The 24292-nt window shown below is 39.6% G+C and overlaps 1 protein-coding gene and 1 non-coding gene across 3 annotated transcripts in view; both read left to right on the top strand.

Annotated features, from left to right (window-relative positions):
• Positions 1–3628: 3628 nt before the first annotated feature.
• On the top strand, positions 3629–3769 carry LOC139732928 (U4 spliceosomal RNA). The gene has a single exon (XR_011711052.1). It is a non-coding gene; the product is annotated as a U4 spliceosomal RNA (small nuclear RNA).
• Positions 3770–5809: 2040 nt separating this feature from the next.
• The window catches only part of LOC139732907 (vesicle-associated membrane protein 3-like), a 44725-nt gene continuing 26242 nt past the window's right edge, over positions 5810–24292 (top strand). For both annotated transcript variants that reach the window (XM_071643743.1, XM_071643744.1), the window contains exon 1: positions 5810–5892. In XM_071643743.1, the coding sequence (XP_071499844.1) occupies positions 5891–5892 (2 nt within the window). In that variant the 5' untranslated portion in view covers positions 5810–5890. The remainder of the gene's footprint in view (positions 5893–24292) is intronic.

The following is a 24292-nucleotide window of genomic DNA, read 5'->3' as shown; positions in this document are numbered from 1 at the left end:
GTTTAGATACAGCGTTACGTGTGATTTGATGGACTTGCATTTGTTTTTTAGAGTTGCGTTTAAACGCAAGTGAGTTTCAGGTTCGTGTATTATTTTCTAGTTTCATATGATTATCAGACGCAAGTCTTTTCAGCAACGCACTTGCGCTTAAATGCAAAAGTTGCGTGTGATTTGGTACACCTGCATTTGATTTTTTTTTTTTAGTTGCATTATTAATTTTCTAGAAAGGGCCCAGGTTTTAATACCGCTTCGGAATAATTAATGTCAGAATATTCGGATTTACAAAAACATTTCATGTTCGGATAATGAATACCTACTGGGACATAGTTAAGTGTACAAAAATTTTGCGTTTTGAGAAAACCGAGAGGGAGAAAAGGGGTAAAGTGAACTGCCTTGGGTACTAAATACTCCAGTGTAAATGAGTGTATGCCCTTTCTATTCTGGCATACAAGACAATGGACGCTGGCGCGATCGCTACCGCGCCGTACACTAGCGAATTACCGAGTAGAAATGCGGCGAATCGGAGCGGGAAAACAATTCTTTTTCAGAGAATGGCGATAAGACTTTGAGCGAAAAATTATGTCGACTTAGACGAGGGAATTAACACGGGTCGTATTTTAGCTCAGTTGGCACTGAAAAATCAGGTCGACTTACGCGAGTTGTCGACTTATAAATGTCGACTAAGACGAGGAAATTTTCAAGGTATAACAAAGGCAAAAATCGGGACTTTTTTATTGTGTCGACTTAAGCGAGTTGTCGACTTATGCGATGTCGACTTAGGCGAGGTCTACTGTATAACATGCATAATGCATGCAGATACAATGTATTTTAAGATCAATTAAGATAGATCACCACATTCATAATCATGTAACAGGAAAATTATTGAAAAAATGAAACCATCTAGATTTGTCTACTTTCAGTTAAAAAAATAAACAGCGCGTATTACAGAAGATTTTAGTTTGTTTCAGTTGTGATAGGGGTTGGTGGGACTGGGACATTTTTATGTCACATTATACGATCCAAAATGACAGTTAATTTCTTGAGGGAAAGAAAACCCCCAATATGTCGTCATGCAGCATTGAGTGAATTCGGAAGTATATTGTGGGGGCGTTGTGGCATAGTGGATAAGACTCCCGACTTCCGATCGGAGGACCCGAGTTCGAATCCCGCCCAGTGCTTACGTCCTTGGACAAGATGTTTTACCCACCGATATCCCTCTCGACCCAGGTGTATAAATGGGTACCCGGCAACGCTAGGGTAATGATAATAGCAGGGCCCTCTGGTAGAGCAGTGGCAACACTGAAGAGGCTACATACCCTGGGTAAATAAGACATATTATTATTGTATTGTGGGAGAACATATCTCTGAAGTTTGAAGAGAATGGGACAACCCGTTCAAAGCTATGTATTCTATCACAACTATACCTGAAATAAAGCTATGTGGTCCTCCATTATTTACACATACACTTCATGAAAATACATGATGCAAAATAATTTATGTAACAGGATTAATCAAATGATGGTCATGTGTCATGACGCAATCAAAATGTCAGTAGGCCTGCCATAACCGAATCGTTAATCGTTATATTACGAAGGTTCGTTAATCAGAAAATGAAAAGAAGATGCTGACTAACGAACCTTAAGTCGGGGTTACGAATCTCATTTCGTTTTCGGATTGACCAGCCTACGGGATAACAAACCTTTCCTCATTTCGAAATAACAGACCTCTCGGAATAACTGACCTTATTTCATTTTAGGAATTACGAACTTTCGGAACGAAACCGTAGATTTCATTTTCGAATGAACGATCCTTTAGGATAACGAACCTTCGGAATAACAAATTGAAACCATTAGACAGTGGTAAAATCTTCGGGCAATATTCTTGAAGAGAATGCGTACGTAGTCAAATAAAGGGCATCAGACAACCTATTGGGCTCTTTACTGCGTGATGATAGTATACATGTATACTTTATCTCAGCAATAGCAAATTGAAAATTGAAATATTTTCGTTCGTTCTTTCACTTCGTTTGTTTCTTTGATTGTTTACTCTTGTTTCTTGACTTGTATAATTTCGGGGGGGGGGGGCAGGGCGAAGAAGAGACTGTGCAGATAATGATTCGTAACCATCAAAGAGCAGGTGGAATATTTTGTGATGAATGAGCCAATAAACATAATTAAAGTAAATTAAAGCGAGACAAGACATGTACCATGTGTGCTATTGAAACTGTGGTGGTGAGACAGAAGAGTTAAAGGTCTTCCTTTGGGAGCAGTGATTTTAAAGATGTTCAAGATGTCACATTATGCCAATCTGTTTTAGGTTAGTTGTATAACAAAACATCCTAACATATTTCTTATAAAAAAAGAATTGCAATAAAGCCTAAAACATAAGGAGATATCTTTATTTTTCTCATTAAACCATGACTGTATAGACGGTTTAGACACAATCTTATCATATCTATTGTTCACATATTTAACATTTAACAATATCTAACATTGATTGTACTGACTAACTATATTTACACTAATTGTTTCTATCCCTCACTCACATTTATTTTGAACCACAAAAGCTGGTTTTTGTTTTGTCTGCGAATTGTAAATTGTGCCTTTAAGATCTTATACGACACAAGTTGAGCATCAAAAGATGATCAACTGCAAGGCATGGAGTATACTCTACCGTATGCCCCCCCCCCCCCCCCCAAAAAAAAAAAGATACAACGGGACCCTCCGAGATAATATCTTCAAAAATAGTGAATCAATCCAAATACAAATTCAATCCACATCTTACAGAAAACCCAATTCGATTTGCTTCAGTGGTCAAAGAGAAATGAGGAATTTTGAAGAGGATGTCAAGAATCTCTCCCCTCCAAGTTCTGTCTATAATTGTATTCACACACAAAAGCATCGAAGTGCTAAACTTGGAAGAATCAGACTCATAACATGCTTTCCAATTGACAGTCCACATTTCTCTGCGACCGATAAACCAAATTGAATGGGGTTTTCTGCAAAATAGAGCTAAGACGTTATATTTTAAGACCCTGAAGTAGCATTTAGACAGTTTAATCATTTGGGGTGCATCAACGCAAAAGTTTGATTGTATTTTTTTTTTTCGGGGGGGGGGGGGGACATACTGTACTGCAGGGAAGAGTCTCTTAGTTGAAACAGGGTATACCCTGCAGGACTCGCTTTATGTAGAGTGATGAAGAGACTCTCAAGGTACCATGCAGGTATAGAGTCTAAAGGGAATAAATAGACTGCGAGCTGGTAAGAGCACCTTCATAAAGTGAATTGCAATGGAAAACGCAGCGCCCTCATACGGTGCTCTCGAGATATGAATTATCATGAAAATAAATATTCATTGCCAAGTTCATCGATTCTTGATTTCGTTTGTATCATGATAATCGGAAGAACGGTCCCGACCAGCTTTTGACATTTCCTGTAGTTTTCTCGATGATGACATAGAAAAAAACCCCGCAATATTTTAAGAATATGTATAGTAATAATAATAAATATAAGAAAAAACAAATGCTTGTGGAAATGATGTAAAAATTATGCTTGCTGACATAAGATCTAACCAATGCCATATGCTTATAATGGAACATATATAAATATGAACATCCACACAAATGATCATCTTTGCGCAGAGGCAGTATCGTAGCCGATGAGGTTAATCCGAGGCGCGATTATTGCTAGTTGAAAACTTATCCCAATACCCCGCTCAGTCCGCGTGAAATACCAACGACTGCAGCAATTTTTCCAGATCTCCAAGGAGGTCGACATAATTAAACAAAGAAAGATTCAATCTGAGCACCTGAGGCATGCATGCATTCGATTTTAGCTCTTCCTGAATGGCTTATAGTTCCTGTTGTGTGTGTTTGTGTGTGTGTGTGTTTGTGTGTGTGTGTAATAATAATAATAATAATAATAATTATAATAATAATAATATTGAAAATAATAATAATAATGATAATAATATTGATAATAATAATAATGATAATAATAATAATAAAATAATAATAATATTGATAATAATAATAATGATACTAATAATATTGATAATGATAATAATAACAATCATCATCATCATAATCATTAAAATGAAAACATTGAAAGGGCTTAACATTTTCTGGTGCCACTTCGAGGTTAATCAAATGGAAAAAAAAAGTTTTCACACTTTTGAATTTGTATGCCATTTCCCAACTAAAATCTGCTGACAAGCTTCATTCCTCTTTCAACATCGGCTGCTGACAAGCAAAGATGAACGACGAAAAAAAAATCCAATAATGTTTTCTGGGGAAAAAATTGGGGCATATTTTACAGTGGTAAGACCCTAATCTGGAAAAAAAAGGGGGGCACCCCAGGTGCTGTAGACCTGTGCGTGTGTGTGTGTGTGTGTGTGTGTATTACGTGTGTAAGGTGTGTGTAAGGTGTGTGTAAGGCTGTGTGGAACGTGTGTGAGAGTGCTACAATAATTTGTGCATGTGTCAAAAACGGAGAGACATGTTACTCCTGTAACAAACTTTTCCAGATCCTGAAGTTCTCACATTTCTGATATATTACATTATACTGAAAGTCACGAATCTCCGTCATGTGATGTTTCTACCAAATTATCTCAATCAACATTTAACTCTCAGCCTCTTATTAAGAAGGCAACCACTACAGTATACAGAATCTCAGGGGCGGAATACGGAATTCCGTAAAGGGGAGGCACCTTTACAAAATTAAAGGGAGGGCGCGCCCCCCCCCCATTTTTTTCTTTTCATTTTATTTTGTTTTAACAAAAAAAAATAAGAAATGAAAGAGGGCACGCCCCTCTGGATCCGACACTAAATCTGGCAAAGATCAAACATGAAAACATTCTCATTACAGGCCTATAACTACTCGCTGTCTATACGTCGTATATAACAGCAAGTATATTTTTTCCCCAAACGGGACTTCCAGACAATTTCGCGAGTGCTTAAATTTGCAACCCACGATGTACAGGACTGAGCGGAAAATTGATATTCATGCGTGCACGTCACATTCATTTTGGCGATCAAATTTGATAAAATTTGTATTTTTATTCAAAATTAGCCTGTTTTAAAATTCGTGAATTGTTTGGCCCAACTAGCAAAAATTAATGACCGTATCATTGAATACCCTGCGAAAATAAAAACCTCGTGAAATAATTATACTTTATAATATAATAGCAAAGTGAATAGGTCTACTGTTATCTGTAAGCCAACAAATTGTCATAATCAAGAGGAAATCCCCCTTAAAAATCATTTTGTGCGAATAGAAGCAGAAAAAAAAAAACACTAGACGCGGAACCCATTACAATTAGTACAGTTTCAGCAAATTCTGATCACTGAGCATGTTCTGATTTTTTAAAGGTTACATAATCCATAAAAGCAGTAACTCTCTGGTGTATGTTGTTTTCGTTAACGTATAATCAATGACATCACGTTATAATTTTTTTTCAATATCGATGACAAGTCCCAATTTAAAATATTCAATTAGGGCTTATCAAAATCATGAAACAAACGAACACAAAACAGGTCCGTGCAACGTACGTTGTTTCAGAAAGGCAGAGATGATCGCTGCTATTTTAAGACAAATCATCACTGAATTATTTTTGTCATTTTGTAATACTAAAAAAAGGAAAAACAAAACATACTCGGTCTGAATTCGTGCCTTGTAAATCATCATCAGGCGAGCGTGTTCATTAGTCATCTATGGTAGTCTCGTTAACGAACCCTCTCGTACTGCAGCTCGCAGCAGTGCTGTCATTCAAGTCAAAGGTCACACTCGGGCAAACCCGGATGAGTGACGTCATTCTCGACACTCGCCATCTTTTGAGCCTGCTCTGTACATATTTCGTTTGTGTATAATAACACTCGTAAAAACACAGCAAAATGTAAGTATCTCAGACTTTTTACTGATAGATTCTTGTATGTGAACGTGAACTGCAAATGTGTTAGTCATTTTAGCATTCAACGATGCGAACAGGAATGCCGAAAAGGACAAAAACATGTCCGATCTTCTCAGTATTGAGTGATTGACGGGCACCAAAGAATTCGAGAATCGCATGTCATTGAATGACGGCGCTGTGCATGCATTGCATGTCCATACATCCCGCTACTAACTGAGGCGAGGGGTCCGGTATCATAAGCTGCATTGCATGCATGCGATAAGGCTGTGTCAGAAGTCTGTGGTGTGTGTGCCGGCTGGTGCTGGATCGGATTTGCTCAAATCAAAATGAATTGAGTGTTATCCGTCTGGATGAGAAATGCACAATTGCAATAATGTCATGATGCGTGACACTTGTGCACAGCGATCTCGCGACGTACCGACGTATAAATTTACTATATAGACCCCCTACCCTAGTAAAATTTATGAGATGTGTTCTGCATGACAGGAGTCGAGAGTGTTTAGTTAGTCACTTTAATTTAGATATTTTGCTATTTAGATTTTATTCGACTCTTCTGACCCCATTCCGGGGTATGAGAGTACAACACATAAATACAAGATATGGTTATAACAATATCAAAGAATACATGTAGGGTGTCTGATCGCGCACCGAGTTGTGTCGCCCGAAATCTCTCCCCATAGGTTTAGCGTGGCGCTGCGTGTATTATGAATGGCGAGCGCGCGCATCAAAAAGTGGTCACGGTTTTCCGCTAAAAAATCACCTTTCCAGCAATTTCTTAGGTTGATCCCAATCAACAATCTCGACAAGTTAGGTATCATCTGAAAGGGCAGAGTTTGCTCCATACTACCCTCAGTCAGCATTTCAAAATTCGAAGTATTTCTGGGGAAAATCGGCAAAAGAAACATAAACTTAGCTGTTATTCCGAGACGGATTCGTTATTTGCAATGCTGACTGAGTGTTAAGAGGTTTCGGCTATCCGGAATCCATTGGTACGGTTAGTTTTTTGCTAGCTCCACGGGATCATATTATAAAAGTGTGCTGAATGTACCCATATCACTCACTCCCTAGCTCAGCGAACGGAGGAGGCGTGGCTTGCATATTCATCACTTCAGCGCGACAACGCGTAAAGCGGACTGATGCATATGCATTTTACGCGAAACAAGCCACAATGACGCTTCCAGCGCGAAGATTAGGCCCGCACGTGCTTCGCGTAATGCATACAGAGCCGGCCCGCCCGATACGTGTGACGTACTTGACATGCATAACATAGCACACGTAGCACTCAAAAGCGTAAGGTAACGGAGGTTAAATAGTCGCGAAATAAAACATTGAAAAATGAAAGAAAATAATAAATTCATTAATTATTAAAGCATTTCACATTATCATGAATACTTGCTCATTCCTCATGACTGCAATTAGCCGATCAACAGTAAATTAGCTTGCCAAGAATTACGTTTTCAAAGTCTTGTTTTCTCAAGTCTTCGTTTCCGCCTGGGATCCCATATTTTTTTTAAATCAAATGTCAAATTTTGATATTTGTCAAAATAATATTTTTACAAAGTAGATAATTTCATGCATATCTTAGATTTGTCATTTTGCTCTCCCTTATCGGCATACGCGTGACTTTGCGCACACAAGGGTTGATTTTATTTTGTTTTAGGCTATTTTTGAAAGCATTTATAATACGCTAATGCGAACGTTTTTCAACCGCAACTAATGACTAATTGAAAGAAAAAAAATCAGGGTATTTGTTTTGATTAACGTTTGTAATCTGTGTAATCTTATTCCTTCAAGAGAGAATCTGTCCACAATTGCTTCTTGCGCAAATGTGTCGCTCAATCGCATGAACAGCTCAATGCAGACAAATTTCCGTTGCATTTGCTTTCTTAGTGTGTCGGGAAATCGGAAACCTGATAAAATAGATTAAAAAAAAACTTACCTCTCCACTTCTGTTACATCGAAGTCAAGTTTCACGGTTCCAAACGATGGTTACTATCTGTTCGAAATATACATTTTACTGCTCCCAGCGGAAGAATGACTGTCGCATATTCTAGAAAGTCGGAGGCACTACGTTTTCATGACACACGTGGACGGAGTTGCGATATTATGTAGCACTGATCAAAACATAAACAAATAATGACAAAACACAATAAATCCCTACAAACACACACACACACACACACACACACACACACAAACTCACGCCAACTGATACGCATAAATACGCATAATACCAAATACGCATAAAGGAACGATTATTCTCCGTTTAGATCCGTTCATAATCATCTGCTTCGAACACGTCGCGACGTAAAACAAGAGACAACAAATCAAACTAAAGACGCAATAATTATTTCTTTCATAACTATCTGTTCCGTTTTTTGTTTTTTGGTTTTGTTTTTTGCTTTTATTCTGATTAATTTCCAGTCATAATGATATTTGATATTCTCATTTTTAGACACTAATCGTTTGTCCGGCGATAACGGTAGTCGATAACAGCGTTCCGTTTCCGTAAATGTTGATTCCAAATCTCACAAATTATACCCAAGAGCAAACGAAAATTGAACGTCATACTCGATCAGCAACAATGCGATGATGGACATATTACTGTTCTCACATTATTTCTTTCCCAAAATGTATCACTGTACAATATTTTGAAACAAGAGTACACCAATTAATGTGTGTGATAGGGCCTATACGAGGATGTGAATATTTCATTATCTGTTTCTCGTCAAAATTATGAAGAATTGATCGTTTTGCCTGTATTTCTATTGAAGTTTTATAACTCAACGAGTGACATACAAATACAGGGATGAGATAACAAAGAAGCCTTAGCATTTTGAATTGTACATCCATTCAACATTTAATACGGAGACAAGTTATTCATAGCGTGAAACTTCACAGCGTGGATGTAATTGGTTGAGTGCTTGAAGCAAATGCAAATCCACAAAAATATAAATGTATAAGCTTAGTTACATGACTGGCTGATTATTCACGTGTATTTCACTAAACATGAAACACTCGTTAAAAATGTTGATCATGGAATAAAAAAAAAATGTCCGTTTTATAAAAAGGTCTGCGTGTTCCGTTCTGCAGAGATGTGATGAAAACCAAGAGCCTGGAACCTTGATGAAATCAAAAGCATACCTGGAAGAAAAAACAAGACAATGAAGGAGTGAGGAAAGCTACAAATAGGCGATGAAGTTTGGATGAAAAAAGATGGAAAAACAAAATAAGATAAAAACATATCTTGTAATGAATGAAAGGGGGAATACATGTATGAAAAAGCATTACCACTATACCAGAGCAGTACAGTTTTCACGGGAAAAATAATAGACCACTAGAATCAATAAAATATACTTTTAAACGGAAAGAGGAAAATGTAGAGAAGTGTTCAAAATGACCACAAAAAAAAAAAAAGCTGCGCAAAGTTCGTGCTTGCGCTTCCAAATTTCAACGCAATAATAGCTAAAATCCTGAGTCGTATACTCGTACTGCTGTACAGGTACACGTGTGCGCGTCGAAACGTACACAGAGCAATGTAGAAGCCGGCCACGTGTATGAAAGTGGAATCAAAACGCATATCGGTAAGGTAGACACCGCCGACTCTGAATTCTTGATTTTACAATTTAGGTCAAACTATACTTCAATATCGATCATACTCACTTTACACACCCTTTCCGATCTGATCAGCGCTGATTTCAGGCTCTTCGTAAGTGTTTAATGCCGGCAGTATGCGTTCGACCGGGCGCGATCTGCAGGCCCATCCCTAGGCGGCCCCGGCCCCGGTGATGCAGGCCAGGCCGATGGATGGTTACATGGCGAGATAGCTCATACAGCTTCCGTGTTTATGTCCAGTATACAGTACACACTGCAGAGCGTAACGTGCGCCGTACGTTAGAGTGGGCGGGACTTAACGAGTGCGTATCCAAGCCGGGAATCGCTATGGAAGGTTGCGTATTAATGGCCTCTGTGCGCTCATCAATTGATCGCACGCGAGCCGGGCTGTGCGGGCAAATCTTACGTGCTCGCACTCGCGCTGTGAACCACTTTTTTCACGCGATTCTGGCCAAAATAGTCTAATCTGGCATCAACTTTCGAAGCTTATATCTCGTGATTAAAACATCTGTGAGCCTTGATATTTGGCACATTTCGTATTTAGACATATCTCTTATCAAATATGTAAGCAAAATCTCTTAAAGACATCTCAAAGCAATATTGTAAATTACCTTCAGACACCCTAATACATGTTTGTGATATATTAATAGTGGCTTCCCTCTGTCTTTTTTTGTCAAGAATCAAAATGGCAATCCACAGGCACAGCCAACACAGGGCCAGGGTGTGGGGACCATAAACAGTTTTGACCTCAACATGACTCTATTGATGTTTTGGGTGTTCGTTACTGCGACAGCCCCAACGTGCAGCATTGGGGCTGTGCCGTTTTTGCATTCAGATCGAGGAGTTGTATAAAACGGTGCCGTTTCGGCACTATATTTCCTTAATTTTTCAACAAAGTGCATTGGCAGCATGCGTAATGCGTACTAATGAATCTAGCAGCAAGTCTCTCCACTGTTGCACTAGGGCAGGCCGCTAGTTATTACTCCTAAAAAATGTAGAAAATTTTGCAGTTTCTAGATAAATGGGTGAGAAAAACCAAGTCGAAAAGGTAATGTATATTTCATTTTTTATTGTCACTGTGTTTATGATAGAAATTTAGCGATGCTTTATTTGTGAAGTCGCCGTGAATGTGGCAATGGAGTTATTCGTGATTTTTGCTCCCGCTCAGCTGTGAGGTAGCTGCCAGGACCGCACCGCAAGGCGCGGTCTCCAGGGCTACTAGGGTGTTCGCACCTGTTTGTCAAACGATCTCCAAACATGCACAAACTCACCCTTGTTGTTCAGTAACCTAGGCTAAAATACATGCATCTACATGTAGGCAAGCATCTGGGTCTCCAAAGTCGAATAGAAATTAACTTTTAACGCTTTTACTTTAGTACTGTTGAGTGTTGTGGAATCACACATCCACAATGAAAACTCACTGTCCATGATGACTGTAACGTAATGCTAGCTGTACTTCATTGTGGCACTGGCCTGGTAAATGACCTCTGGAAATAACCGTAAAACCTGTAAGGCTGTATCTGTATCAGCTGTATCTGTAGCAAACGACCGAGCATGAGCACCAACTGATCCGATGCAGAGTGGTCCATGAGGGGTTTTAGCATGTCGCTGCGACATGCTAAAATTCTTGTGCAACATCCTAAAAAGCCAGCAACATGCTACAATTTGTATGCAACATCCTCAAGAATTTGCAACAAGCTCAAAGTAAAAGTATGTGTATTCAAAAATGTGCAAAACATGTGCATAACATCAGAAACATCAAACTATCAGGTACTTTAGATATTTGTGTGCAAAACATGAGAGAGAACATTGAATGTAAGCAGCACAAAGAGAGATAAGCAGCAAAATATTGCGTACTACGTACTCATCGTGTGCGCTCCGCGCATATTCAATTTCTGCAATATTCTCAGATTCTGAGCTTGCAACATGCTAAAATTTCAAGTTGTGGACCACCCTGGATCGGTTTGGAAAAACTGGCCCCTTTTACTGTATGTTGATACGCTATATATTTCGCGGGGGTTTTATTTTCGCGAATTTCGCGAGTCGGGAGCTATTCGCGAAATTAACAACACGCGAAAATATTACCTTCCAAAATGAATCCCTTGCCTTGATTATACGAACATTTCAGTACTAGTATACCATGTCATGGCTTACCGAACAGACCATACAGTGTACTGGCTATGCTTGTTTACGTACATATAGCACGCACACGTCCACGTCTACTTACGAACACTGTACTAGAGAGCCAATCCATTATCGCAAGGGGACCACTCGTCAGAAGTCTAACGCAATGGACTTAACCACTTCAAAAATGTTGAATTCTAAATTACTAGTTCGCAGAGTTTGGCAAGTCTTTTTTATGCAGTGTATAACTAGTATCATTCTTATTTGCTAGTAAGTTGAAAATTCACACTTTCTTTGCCACTTCATATTTTCTCTGGTTCCCCCAATCGCGAATTTAACCACTCGCGAAAATGTGTGACAGCGGCAATTCGCGAAAATTTATGTACGCGAAAATTATAGCGTATACAGTATATGGGATGGGACTCCCATAAGGGGTGTATGGGAAGCTCCATAACGGGTGTATGGAACGCTATTATTCCCCGTTATTCCCCACAGGGGCGCTCCTACTAGAGTACCTACAGCACACAAGTGTTGGAAAATTGTTGGAAAATCTTGATCCCTTGATACTGCAGCACAGTACAAATATGCTCAGCGCATGCACATATTAAAGTTCGATCATTTGGTCTGCTGTGATCTGAAAGTAGCCACACAGTGACTTTTTCTATGGTGTCGATGAAAAAAAAATTTCTCTTTTCCTTGGCCAAGTCGTGCGTCTCCCTTGCTTTCTTTTATACCAATGCAAGTTTCTCTTCTTTCTTTCCATTATCTTTTATTGTACTCTCTATTTTGTAAACCTTTTATTTCATTTTTTCCAGTTTTTTTTCACAATCTTCTTTCATTCATTTGAACATGTATCTATCTTTTCATTTCTGAAGCCCAACAAGCACTGTAAAGTGGACCTGTGCACTATACAAGTAGCCACTATCATTATTATTATTATCATCATCATGCATACACACACACACGCACACACACACACACAATGCGAACAACCCCAATCCTCAATCGTTCCCGCGACTCGATGAGAGACAAGCTGACAAGCTGAGAGACAAGCTGAGAGAAAGCGAAAATAATAATTATCATCTTTTCAAAGATACCATAGAAAAACTTGCTCTGATCGCTATGAGATAGCTACACGTACATTTTCAGATCGAACGCGGCGCTCGCTGCCGTGAATGTGTGTACACTGTACTGCGTTGTCTGCTCCTCTGCAACGCAGTCATCGCAGAGCGAATTGGCTGCGATCGACAAAATTTGACAAGTGTAAAAGTGTCAAAACAGTGAAAGTTCCTTGTCTACTGGCTTTGAATCTCACTCAGATGCAAATATTTGAGGCTGTTGGACATTCAGAGTGAGTTTGTGCATGTTTGGAGAGCATTTTACAAACAGGTGCGAAAGTACACTAGCGCTCACTCCAGAATTACAATGTGTATACTGTACGAGCTGAAATTTTCGCGTACAGATATTTTCGCGAATTGCTACTTTGGAGGACATTTTCGCATGTTGTTAATTTTGCGGTTGCGAGGGTCTAACTGAACAAGTTACGTATTCGTGTGTTGTTATTTTCGCGGTTCAAAGGCAATTCGCGAAATTTGCGAAAATACAATTGTAAAATCACCACAAAACTTTCAGCTCATACAGTATTTCTCACTTGTTTCAGCCTCTATGATGTTGATACGTTGCAGCAACTGTAGGCGAGTGTAACGTCATTTACCATTAAATCGCCATTTTTTAAAAAAGGTTATTTATTCAAACTTAAACACTAGATATTTCATCCTTTGATGATCTCGTCATGTGAAAATTAAAATTCTCACCTTTCTCTTTCATGCAGTTTGTGATGAAAACAACGCATAAATTTATGGGGTAAAACTAACCTCTTGGCGCTCCTTCACACAGTCATGCTGTCGGAGCGCCCTGAGTCAAAAGACTGTTATCTCGGTACGGTGAAAAAGAAACACAAATATTTATGCCTCTATAAGTTACATATTTCACCACAAAAAGGCTTACTTTTATAACCCCCTGTATACGTTTCTTACCTATTACAATTTTAATATACAGTATGTTAACTTGTTTGTTTCCACACTGATCGCATGTGATCTTGAAAAGACATTTTTCTGCAGGTTTTTCTCCATACCTCCTGTTCATTCTTTGATTTTCAATGCAACCTTTGCGTGGCACTTTGCGCATTGGCAATATGGATGCATGAGAGTCGTGATGATTTTAACCTTTGAACAAGGCCCTTTCGCTGCGCACTATGTAGTGGCGAGCAAAAGAGTTCGAGGTGACACTGGGCATATTGGCGCTGCATTGGAAAGATGATCGAAAGTGACGAGTGTGATCCAACATAGGATGTTTAAAATTCCATTTTCGATAAGGAAAAACTTGGTATAAAACATATATCAAAGATTCTATATTCTGCAAAAACCCCAAATCGACAAAAATAATGGTCAAAATCTTTGTACCCGGCCAAGGAGGGAATTTGCTCTTGTGACTTTTGCCTGAAACCATTGTCGCGGGTCACAATGGGAAGATACAGCTGTAATACATTGTTGTACAAAGTACAATGTAGCTCATGCGCTATGCTGTGTGGTGTGACCAAATTGGTGACTCAGTGCGAGTGTTGTGATATGATGAGCTACATGTTGTTTGTGTGAATGATGGATTTACTGACAGAATTATTTTGTGTTTCATTGCTTTACTGTATTTCACAGCCCTTTTAGCTTTTGTGAATTCCATAACCCACAAAAATTTCTTCACAATTTCATATCTGCATATTTTGAAGAGGTTAACAGGCTTTGTCAGTGATGTGTGTGTGTGTGTGTGTGTGTGTGTGTGTGTTTGTGTTGTGTTTCTTTTTGTGAATTGTGGGCATCACACCAAAATGCGCATCAAGATAGTACCGATCATGTATTTTATACAATGTAAAAAGGTCTCTTACGTGTAGATGGGAAATTGCTTTTGATGTATAAATATTACTGTCTGAAAAGGGTACATTAGTGTAATATTTGTTTTTTATTCTCTCACTGTGGTTTTATTCGGTGATTGCTCTTATAAGGTACTTGCAGAATTGAATTAAGTCCCATTTAATGAAATGTAATACTTGCCAAATACAATGTACAGTATGTTGTGCCATCCTGAGCGGGGTAAAAATTAAATGTACAAGGGAAATATCCGTTGGGCACACATAACCATACACATTGCACATACCGGTGATACTCACGTACAAATGTATGCATGTACAACATGTACAGTGATGGAGATGTACATTGTACAACTTTTACATTGTATCCTTGTCTTTGATAGTACTGTGCTATCATTCCAGCTTGATTGCTCTCCAAATGTAAATAAGGAGTTTGATTAACCCCACCTTGAATGATAAAAGGCTGTGCACCGCACTTTAATTCTGTCATTAAGAGTAGTTATCATATGACTTGGCAAGGTGTACAATGTGCCACTGGTGTTTGTTTTGTGTTGTCTGCTAATTATCAAACCAGCACAGCTTACTATTAAAGGCCCTTGAAGTTCGCAGAAATTTTTGATAATGAGAGCATAGTCCGAGAGCCAGGCTATGAAAAATTTAGATTGAGCGATGAGTATTGCCGTGGATTTTTATTTGTTTGGCTTTTAAAAGAATACCTTGATATTTTTTTTTTTCCAATGTAGACACTTTATACATTGAGCATATCATGAAATATCCTTCATTATACACATGGTCAGTGATGATTCCTGTTCTTAACCACACCTACAGTTACCGTGTACTGTACACATCTTACTGTAGCTTTAAGTTTTTCTAGCAAATTTGAAAAGTGAAGCCATCTGTGTAGTACAAGTTTTCATAGTACTACCTCCATTACCTAAAGACCATGCACAAGTATACAATGGACTTGAAATGCAAGGCAGCATGAGTACTAACAAGCAGAAAGCTGTGGCTGTTTATTGTTCAGGAATACAATGTCTCTCTGTGTGTGTACAGTCGTATGGAATCAGTACCCCCACTGACTGTAATCGAATTTGGAGTTAGGCGCACCTGGTAAACTAGGGACGGCGAGCGACGCGGTGCGACGCTTCTGCAAATTTCTTTCAATTTCCGACGTCAAAGGACACCCAGCGACGGTTAGCGACGGCGTACAGTCACTAGTTTAGACTGCGTGTCGGCGGGCGCCGCCGAGCGTCGCAAAGCGTCGGCTAACTCCCAAGTATACTTGTAAAAGACGAGCCCTCACAAGTGGACCGTTGCATGTACGAAAAGGAGCTTACCTGGTGGCCGTCTCGCTGCGTCCGCGAAATAAGCTCCTTCCCTCTACCCTACCGATGCGTCCCGATGCGTCTCGAGGCGTCCCTCGTTGAATGGCGACTATTGTTTCGTAATGAATAGAAAACTAAAGTGCTACTACTAGTGCTAAGCGGAGAAGCCATCGGCAATCCAGGATTTGGGGCCACGCACTGTTTTGACATGAAAATTACACTTACTGATACATGTGCAAAATAATTAATGTATTTTAGGTTACAGAAATGAATTGTGACATGATTCAACTCCTCAGCAATGCAACTGCGAACCAAATTCGGCAATTAGTATTAAGGAGGAAATGCCATAAATATACTATTGCTTGATGCTTTAAAAAATCGCGAGTTTACCGTTTAATTCGCGCTACTCGCTCGCTACTCATACGAATCTCCGATACGCGTGCGTGTACGTAGTGCAGCGTCCGAGTATACTTGGGCACACAATCTGCGCCCTGGGCTTGAGATGAAATTTTATGAAGCACAGCTGTGACTTGTGAGAGCTAAAACATCAAATGCAAGTCCCCGCACCGTACGTAAATTTTCATTTAAACGCAAGGAAGTTCATTGCTAAAAGGAAGCGTGATTCCGTATAGGCAAATATCGAACGCAACCTTCGCTAATCAAATGGAATAGAAAGTGCTACATATTACTAGCAGACGAAGCGGAGAAGCCATCAGCAATAGAACAGGGTTTGGGGCTACGCACTGTTTTGACCTGAAAATTACACTTACTGATTTTCTAGGTTACAGAAATGAATTCTGACATGATTCAGCTCCTCAGCAGTGCAGTTTCGAACCAAATTCGGCATTAAGTATGAAGGTAGAATTGCTGCCCGATGCTTACAAAAATCGCGAATTTACTGTTTCGCGCTACTCGTTCGCTACAACTCCCGATATCGTTCCGAAAATCCCCGATACGCATTAAGTATTGTGTTATAATATAGCGTGTGGTATAGTGCACATAATCTAAGCACTGAGCTTGGGAAATTTCAGTAGTTGTGAGAGGTAAAGCATCAACACATGCAAGTTCCCGCCCGAGAGCGACAAGCAAGTTCATTGCTAAGCGGACGCTCGATTTCGTAGGGAAAATATCGAACGCAACCTTGACTAATCCAATGCCAATTTGCGTTTGTTTCTAATTCAACGCACAGTTTCAGGCAAAACTGTATTACTTATTTGCAGTTGCAAGTCAAATCTCTCACAGGGCCAGCGAGCCCTGGTCCCAACAACTTTTGTTATTAGGGAGTTTTCGATTGGGTGAACGAGAAGGACGTGCCGCCGAGCGCAACCGTACGTCAAGGCGTCACGTCTGTACGTTGACCCGCTGCTAAAACACGTTTCGATTTCGGGCGCCGGCGTCATACGTCTCGTGGCGTGTGCAGGAGGCAACCAGGCCCTGTGCCTTGCGTGCATATAAGCGGAATTTGTGACTCGTTTCTGTACTTGTAATATTTATTTTGTCTTTGACTAGATGCGTATCCTGGGAGGAATTATGTTGATTTTAAAACATGATGCATGGTAAGACTACTAGGCAAATGCACTGCTGCACTAGCTAGGCCAAAAGCACCAAAATCTGTTTGCGAACAGCATTACGTGTAAATGCATGTGTGGGACTACGGTAGGCAGTTGCAAAGTGCGAAACAGTGAAAACGGGCAAATAAAGTAGGCACCAGAGGCTGTAGTTTGTATGTCAGCGCTGCTGCTGTGACATATCAAGATCATAAGCTTTCATGCACTTAGAATATAAATATTCTCTCGAAAGAAAAAGGAAAACAGGTGAACTGAGCACGGATTTCCCGAGAGTCATCGTGCTCTTTCGCACGATACCCGAGAGGAGTGTGACGTCATAGCAAGGGTGGGTTGAGCGCGGCGCAACCGATTTGGGTGGACGGTGATAACCGGGGTTAACGCGTTCGAAATTTGTGCGATGAGCCGAGGGTCGACACTCGCGCATGCGCAGTACGAAAAAACTACGTCATAACAGGGTGACGCCTGGCTCAACGTGCAAATCGAAAAGTCCCTACTGTCAAGGCACGACGGACATCCACTCGTTGGTATTCCAGAATGCGTTCGGAATACACTTTGTACCTTTTATCTCAGTGGCATGCACTCGAGAATGCGCCCATTCTATACCCATTCCGGCCGTCGCCTGGGAATGCTCAGCTTAACAGGGCCTAGAAATAAGCCGGGCATTCCGGAATGAAACTGAGAATGCATCAACAATAAGGGTGACTTTGTCTAATCTCTCTATTGTCTGTTAAAACCTAACGGTAACACTACCAACAGGATTAATTTACCAGGGTTCACAACCTTTGTCTTCTAGCATGCATTCCATCAGCCCCACGCTTTCACCAATGAGGTGCATTTTGTATACGTACATGACGCTACTAGCTCACCGTTTTGCTTCCTTCGCTAGCTCTCAACGATCGAACATGTGGCTGGATCTCTAGCTGGCCTGGTATTGCGAAGGAACCAAGGTAGTCTTTATACAGGCATGCTAGATTTCGAATTTTCTATCAAAGGACATTTAATTCAGTTTTCGCCGAGAAGGAATAAATCAATCCTTTTGCATGGCTACGTGAACATTTATGATATCAGGGAGGTGAGGTCTGTTCGCTATATGCTTTTTTTCTAGGCGAAAAGAAAGACAAAACAGTATCATATGACGTTTACAGGAACTCAAAAGGGGCTTTTACTCAAGACTAGTGCTAGAGACATGTCCCTGGCTCACTCCCACTCCCAGGCCAGACTGTCTAATTGATATCTACACGTGGTTTACAACAAGGGTGGGGTGTGAAGGAATGCATACGCGCATTCCTTTGCTGGCAGGCAACACTAACTTATTGATTGATCCACTCTGCTTTCATGGAAATTTCCACAAGCTTTGCCTGGCTGGGGCATAGGTATCATTCCCATTTATTCAGCTAGCACATGTTCCTTTGTTTGTTTGTTTTAGTTTTAGTTTAGTTTAGTTTTTGTTTTTGTATTGTACCGAACTTCTTCTTTGTCGGGTGGGCTGGGGAGAGGAAAGATCAAAGTGAGCTGAGAGGGAATGAGACAGGGAGAGGGGAATCAAAAGGAGGAATCGTCTGCTGAGCATGTTGTCTCCTATACTTTTGCACAGTTCCATAAATTGTCCTCAAATGCCGATCATGTGAAATTAACCGGATTTGGATCAAACAGAATTGAACTGATATGAATAATAATATGAAAATCAGTGCTGATGCTACAATACAAACGCATTCTACGTCACTACGAATGATTACAAGTTACTGATCTTATACTGCAGGACCTATAATGTATTACAAAGCGTTTTTAAAGCGACAGGGCTGTTATGAAATTACAGACCAGCGTGGCTAACGAGCTACCCTCACAACCATGAAGCAAACGGGCAAATTACAGATAGGAAAATTATTCGACATGTATTCTAGCATGTTCCGGAGCTGCATGTTATTGCTATTTACTTTCGAACGTAAAAGCAAACATGTGACATTTATTTTATCGTCGTACGGAGTTGAATATTATCGTTATTAATTTCCGAAAGTTAAAGGAAATATTCCACATTTATTTTAGCATCTTCCGGGGCCGAATGTTATTGCTATTTGCTTTCGAACATAAAAGCAAACATCCGGCATTTATTTTACCATCGTCCGGAGTGGAATATCATTATTATTCATTTCCCAACGTCAAAGCAAACGTGCGATATTTATTTCAGCATCTTCCACAGCCGAATGATACCCTTATTCATTTCCCAACGCAAAACCAAATACTCGACATTAATTTTAGCACCGTACGGAGCTGAATCTTACTGTGATTCATTTCCAAAAAGTATAAGAAAACATCCGACATTTATTTTAGTATCATTCAAAGTCAAATATTACCGTTATTTATATCCCAAAATTAAAAACAAATATCCGACATCTATTTTAGCATCTTTCGGCGGTAAATGTTATTGCTACAGATTCGAACATAAAAGCAAACATCAGATATTTATTTCATCGTCGTACGGAGTTGAATTTTATTGTTATTCATTTCCGAACGTCAAAGGGATCATTCGACATTTATTTTAGCATCTTCCGGAGCTGACTGTTATTGCTATTTACTTTCGAACGTAAAAGCAAACATGCGACATTTATTTCAGCATCTACCAGAGCCGAATGTTATCTTTATTCATTTCCGAACGCAAAATCAGATATCTGACATAAATTTTAGCACCTTAGGAAGCTAAATCTTACTGTAGTCATTTCCAGAAGTATAAGCAAACACCCGATATTAATTTTAGTATCATAAAGTCGAATATTACCGTTATTCATTTCTCGAAAATAAAAACAAAATATCCGACATTTATTTTAGCATCTTATGGAGTCGATTGTTAGCGCTGTTCATTTCCAAAAGTATAAAGGCAAACATCCGACTTTTCTTGGTGGCCCGATCGGTCCACCAAAATCTTCATACAGTTTGTATATGAAATTCTGGTGCCCGACGTGCGTTTTTTGATGGCCCCGGGCCACCGCTAGTATCGAGACCTGACGGTATACCTGGTAGGTACCTCCTAGCAACAGGGTTGGCGTCTCAATCTGGCAAGAAAAAATACGAATGTATCGAACTGCGGTACGAAACGCAATTTTAGGCGACGAGTATTATATCGTAAAAAAAACAAATTAACCAACATACCAATACAGAAAATCGAATAAAAACAAAATCTCTGTGTTAGAAATCAGTTTCCAGAGACACTTTCACTCATTTTTTTTTTCACACTGAAACACAACGTGTATAATGGCGCGACTTTTCTTTCTCACAACGCAACAGGGCGGCGTGTAGTTCTTTTGAAGGTCAAAGACAATAGTAGAGGTGCACGAGGCCGCTATCATTCTTCGTGAATGAATGGTTTCAGTATAACGCGTCTGCATTCTCGGACGCATTCCGGACGCCTTGAATAGAGGATTTTATAATCCCCATTCTCGGAATACGACGGAATGCCTCTATTCACAAGGCTGAGGGGAGTAACAATAGGGCATTCTCAGTGCAGGCAGAATGCGTGGACCGGGAATGAAGTAGAGAATGCCTGCATGCCGGACGCATTCTGGATTACCAGCGACTGGATGTCCGTCGCCACAGCATACACACATCACATTTTATTTTGCTTTCTGCTTAACTGCGTCATCATGCGTCCCGAGGAGTCCCTCTCTGATATGGCGACTGCTGTTTTTTAATGAATAGAAAGCGCTAAACTGTACTGGCAAACAAAGAAGAGAAGATTAATCATTATCTTACAATGTCTTAATGAAGCGTAAAGTTACTCTAAATACTACGGATTTGGAAGTAAAACGTGATTCGTTTTCTTCTCTTAAATGCGTTCTTTGAGACCTTCAGCAAATTGTGATAGTCCCTTACGTGCTACTAAGTAGGTTATAGCTCGTTATTCCGAAGGTTCGTTATTCCCGAATTTCATTTTCGGATTAACGAATCTCCGGAATAACGCCACAAATGTTCGGATTAACGAACGTCTAGATATAGGGAATTTGCGTATTTCGGATCAACGAACCTTCGGAATAACGAACCTTCAGAATAGCGAACCTTCTGAATTTTGAATTGATTTGATTTGATTCATTTCATTCTCATTTTCATTTTTTTCTTTCATTCCACAAAACATAACACAAAGTAAATCTCAAATTCAATCATAAGCATAATTATATACATTACAAAGTATAACAATCAATGGTAATCAACAAACTTGCAAAGATATGCACACATACTGGAATTACAAAGTTATGTTTGAAGGATAAAAAAATGAGAACTGAGGGGTCCACTAAAAAGCATTGCTTGTAGATTGTGGACCACTCTAAAATATCTTCAAAAATACTTGTTGTAAGTACAAGTACATGTACATAATACAGAAATAAGACAAAATGAAACAAAGAACAGAGACACAACAACATGGCATGACTAAACTGAGGGGGATACGATTGAAAGGAATACCCTAAGCAAAAAACACACACACACACACACACACACACACACATTTAAGGGAAGAAGGGAAAGAAAGAAATAAAGAGAGTGCCTGCACGCTGGACAGAGAAACGGAAAAGGGGATTGTGGAAGTATTTCGGACAGCTGGTGACTGCACGCAGCTGTGGAAAAGTTAAGGATATAAAATGCCGAATTTCTTTATACACTTGTACTTTATAATGCCATTCTTTACTTTATAATGAATAACGAACAGCACCCACTAAGTACAGTTGTATTTAGTGGCAAGTATAGATACGAGGCCGATTGTAGTCATCATCATGAAGCATACTAACGTAGTATTTAATCTTCCAGCGCGCGTTGGTGCGTTGTTTGTAATTCTTGATAAAACCATTGTTTTCAAAGAGAGAACATCATCTTGCTGATATAGATCTGCTCTACAAAGCTGTCACATTCATGACAGCAGTTTTAAATTCTGTATTAAACCTATGTCATTAAACTTTTCGTCTAAATTTCGTCTTTATATACACACTGATTAAATACGAAAAGGTTTAAAATGTTCATCAAAGAAGGGGGTCTGGACATTCACATGTTGGCATCAGTGACTGTTCATTCATCACGATTTATTTTTCTCTGTCCATTCACGAATCAACAGTATCATCATTCATCTAGTATTAAGACAAAAAAGTAATGTATATAGATAGGGAACATAACTGCATCACCAATAAAATGTTATTATCGATGTGTATCACAACATACCTTGGTACCAGCGCTCACACTCGTGTTCATTCGTTTGTTTAGGTTTTCATAAAATTCATTCTTTCCTATCTTGGTGGTACCTTATAAGCAGCCGTTGGGTTTGCAATTCCCTCGTCGATTGAACGTCGACGGACTCTTCGATAATTTTCAGCGTCGATTACTAACTTACCTTAACACCCACAGACACGCACGACAGCTTTCAAAGTCCCTTGGCTGTAAACTTGGAGAGGTGCTCACATGGACTGTTATCTCGGTGTCGTAACATGCCGAAACACAAATTCCCTATGCCTAGAGGTTCGTCAATCCGAAAATGAAAAAGGGTCTGTTAATCGGAACATTTTGTGGCGTTATTTCGAAGTTTCGTTATTTCGAAGGTTCGTTCATTCGAAAATTAAATAAGGTTCGACCGCATACAATCCGTTCGTGTTTTTCCCCTTATTTTTTTTTCCTTTGCTGGTAATGAACATTTAGTTTTAACTTAACGAAGGTGAGGTGTATGTATTTTTCCCATCATTCATTGGAAGAGAAGAAGAGTGAAAGAGGGAGAAATGAAATCAGACGGAGGACACGTAGCTCAACAAGCTGTCTTTTACACCAGCATCAGTAATATCATTACCATCGCTTGGCCCTTTTCGTATCAAAATTAGGAACACGACCACCATCATCACTCGAGATAACACTTAAGCAAACTAATCACAAAGTACCAACAACCTCTCAGACAACAACACAAACACTACAAAATATCACACAGCACACCGAAGAGGCTGGGATCGAACTTCCTTCGAAATATGCAGTACTACAGCAAATTGGAGAAATCGCCGTTACGAAAATACATGTGCAGTAACCGAGACGGGTGCTGTTCGTTATTCCGAAGGTTCGCTATTCCGAAGGTTCGTTATTCCGAAGGGTCGTTAATCAGACGCAGACACGCAAATTCCCTATACCTAGAGGTTCGTTAATCCGAAAATGAAAAAGGTTCGTTAATCCGAAAGTTTGTGGCGTTATTCCGAAGGTTCGTTACTCCGAAGATTGGTTAATCCGAATCTGAAATTCGGAACAATGAACCTTCGGAATAACAAATCTTAGGAATAAAGAGCCTTCGGAATAACGAACCTTCGGAATAACGAGCTGTAACCAGAGAGACACCTGAAAGAATTTTTACATACCGGTACTTCGAAACAAAGGGAACGAATAAAGTGACATTAAACAAAAGAAATCGTACCAAACGAGGTATGAGAAACAGAGGAAATAAAACAATGAGTAAAGGCCCTCGCCGAAGTTTGCAGCAGCGAACACCACGCGAAAATTATACAAAGTCAACACGTGGCAACTCGCTATGACAAGATCTTGAGACAGACATATTTTGTTCTTTGTAATCTTTATCAGTACACAATAAACAATACAAAACAGAAAATGAATTCGTTGGGACCGGAGAAATTAGTTTGTTATATCGGGTATTATTTTGTTACATCAGGATCTCCTATGCCTAATCGAGTTTCCACGGGACACTGGAAACAAAGTTCGAACGCTTTTTCACATGCACAAAATACATGCAAGAACAATTATCGCAGGAGCAAATGTGTTATCATCCAGTTCATTCCCAAAAATCTTCTTTTTTTTCAATCACAAAATAATTG

Source organism: Diadema antillarum, unplaced genomic scaffold, assembly GCF_040938485.1.
Source record: "Diadema antillarum isolate AM-2024a unplaced genomic scaffold, OU_Dant_1.0 seq00000455_RagTag, whole genome shotgun sequence".
Taxonomy (NCBI): Eukaryota; Metazoa; Echinodermata; class Echinoidea; order Diadematoida; family Diadematidae; genus Diadema; species Diadema antillarum.
This window is presented reverse-complemented; position numbering and strand designations above follow the sequence as displayed.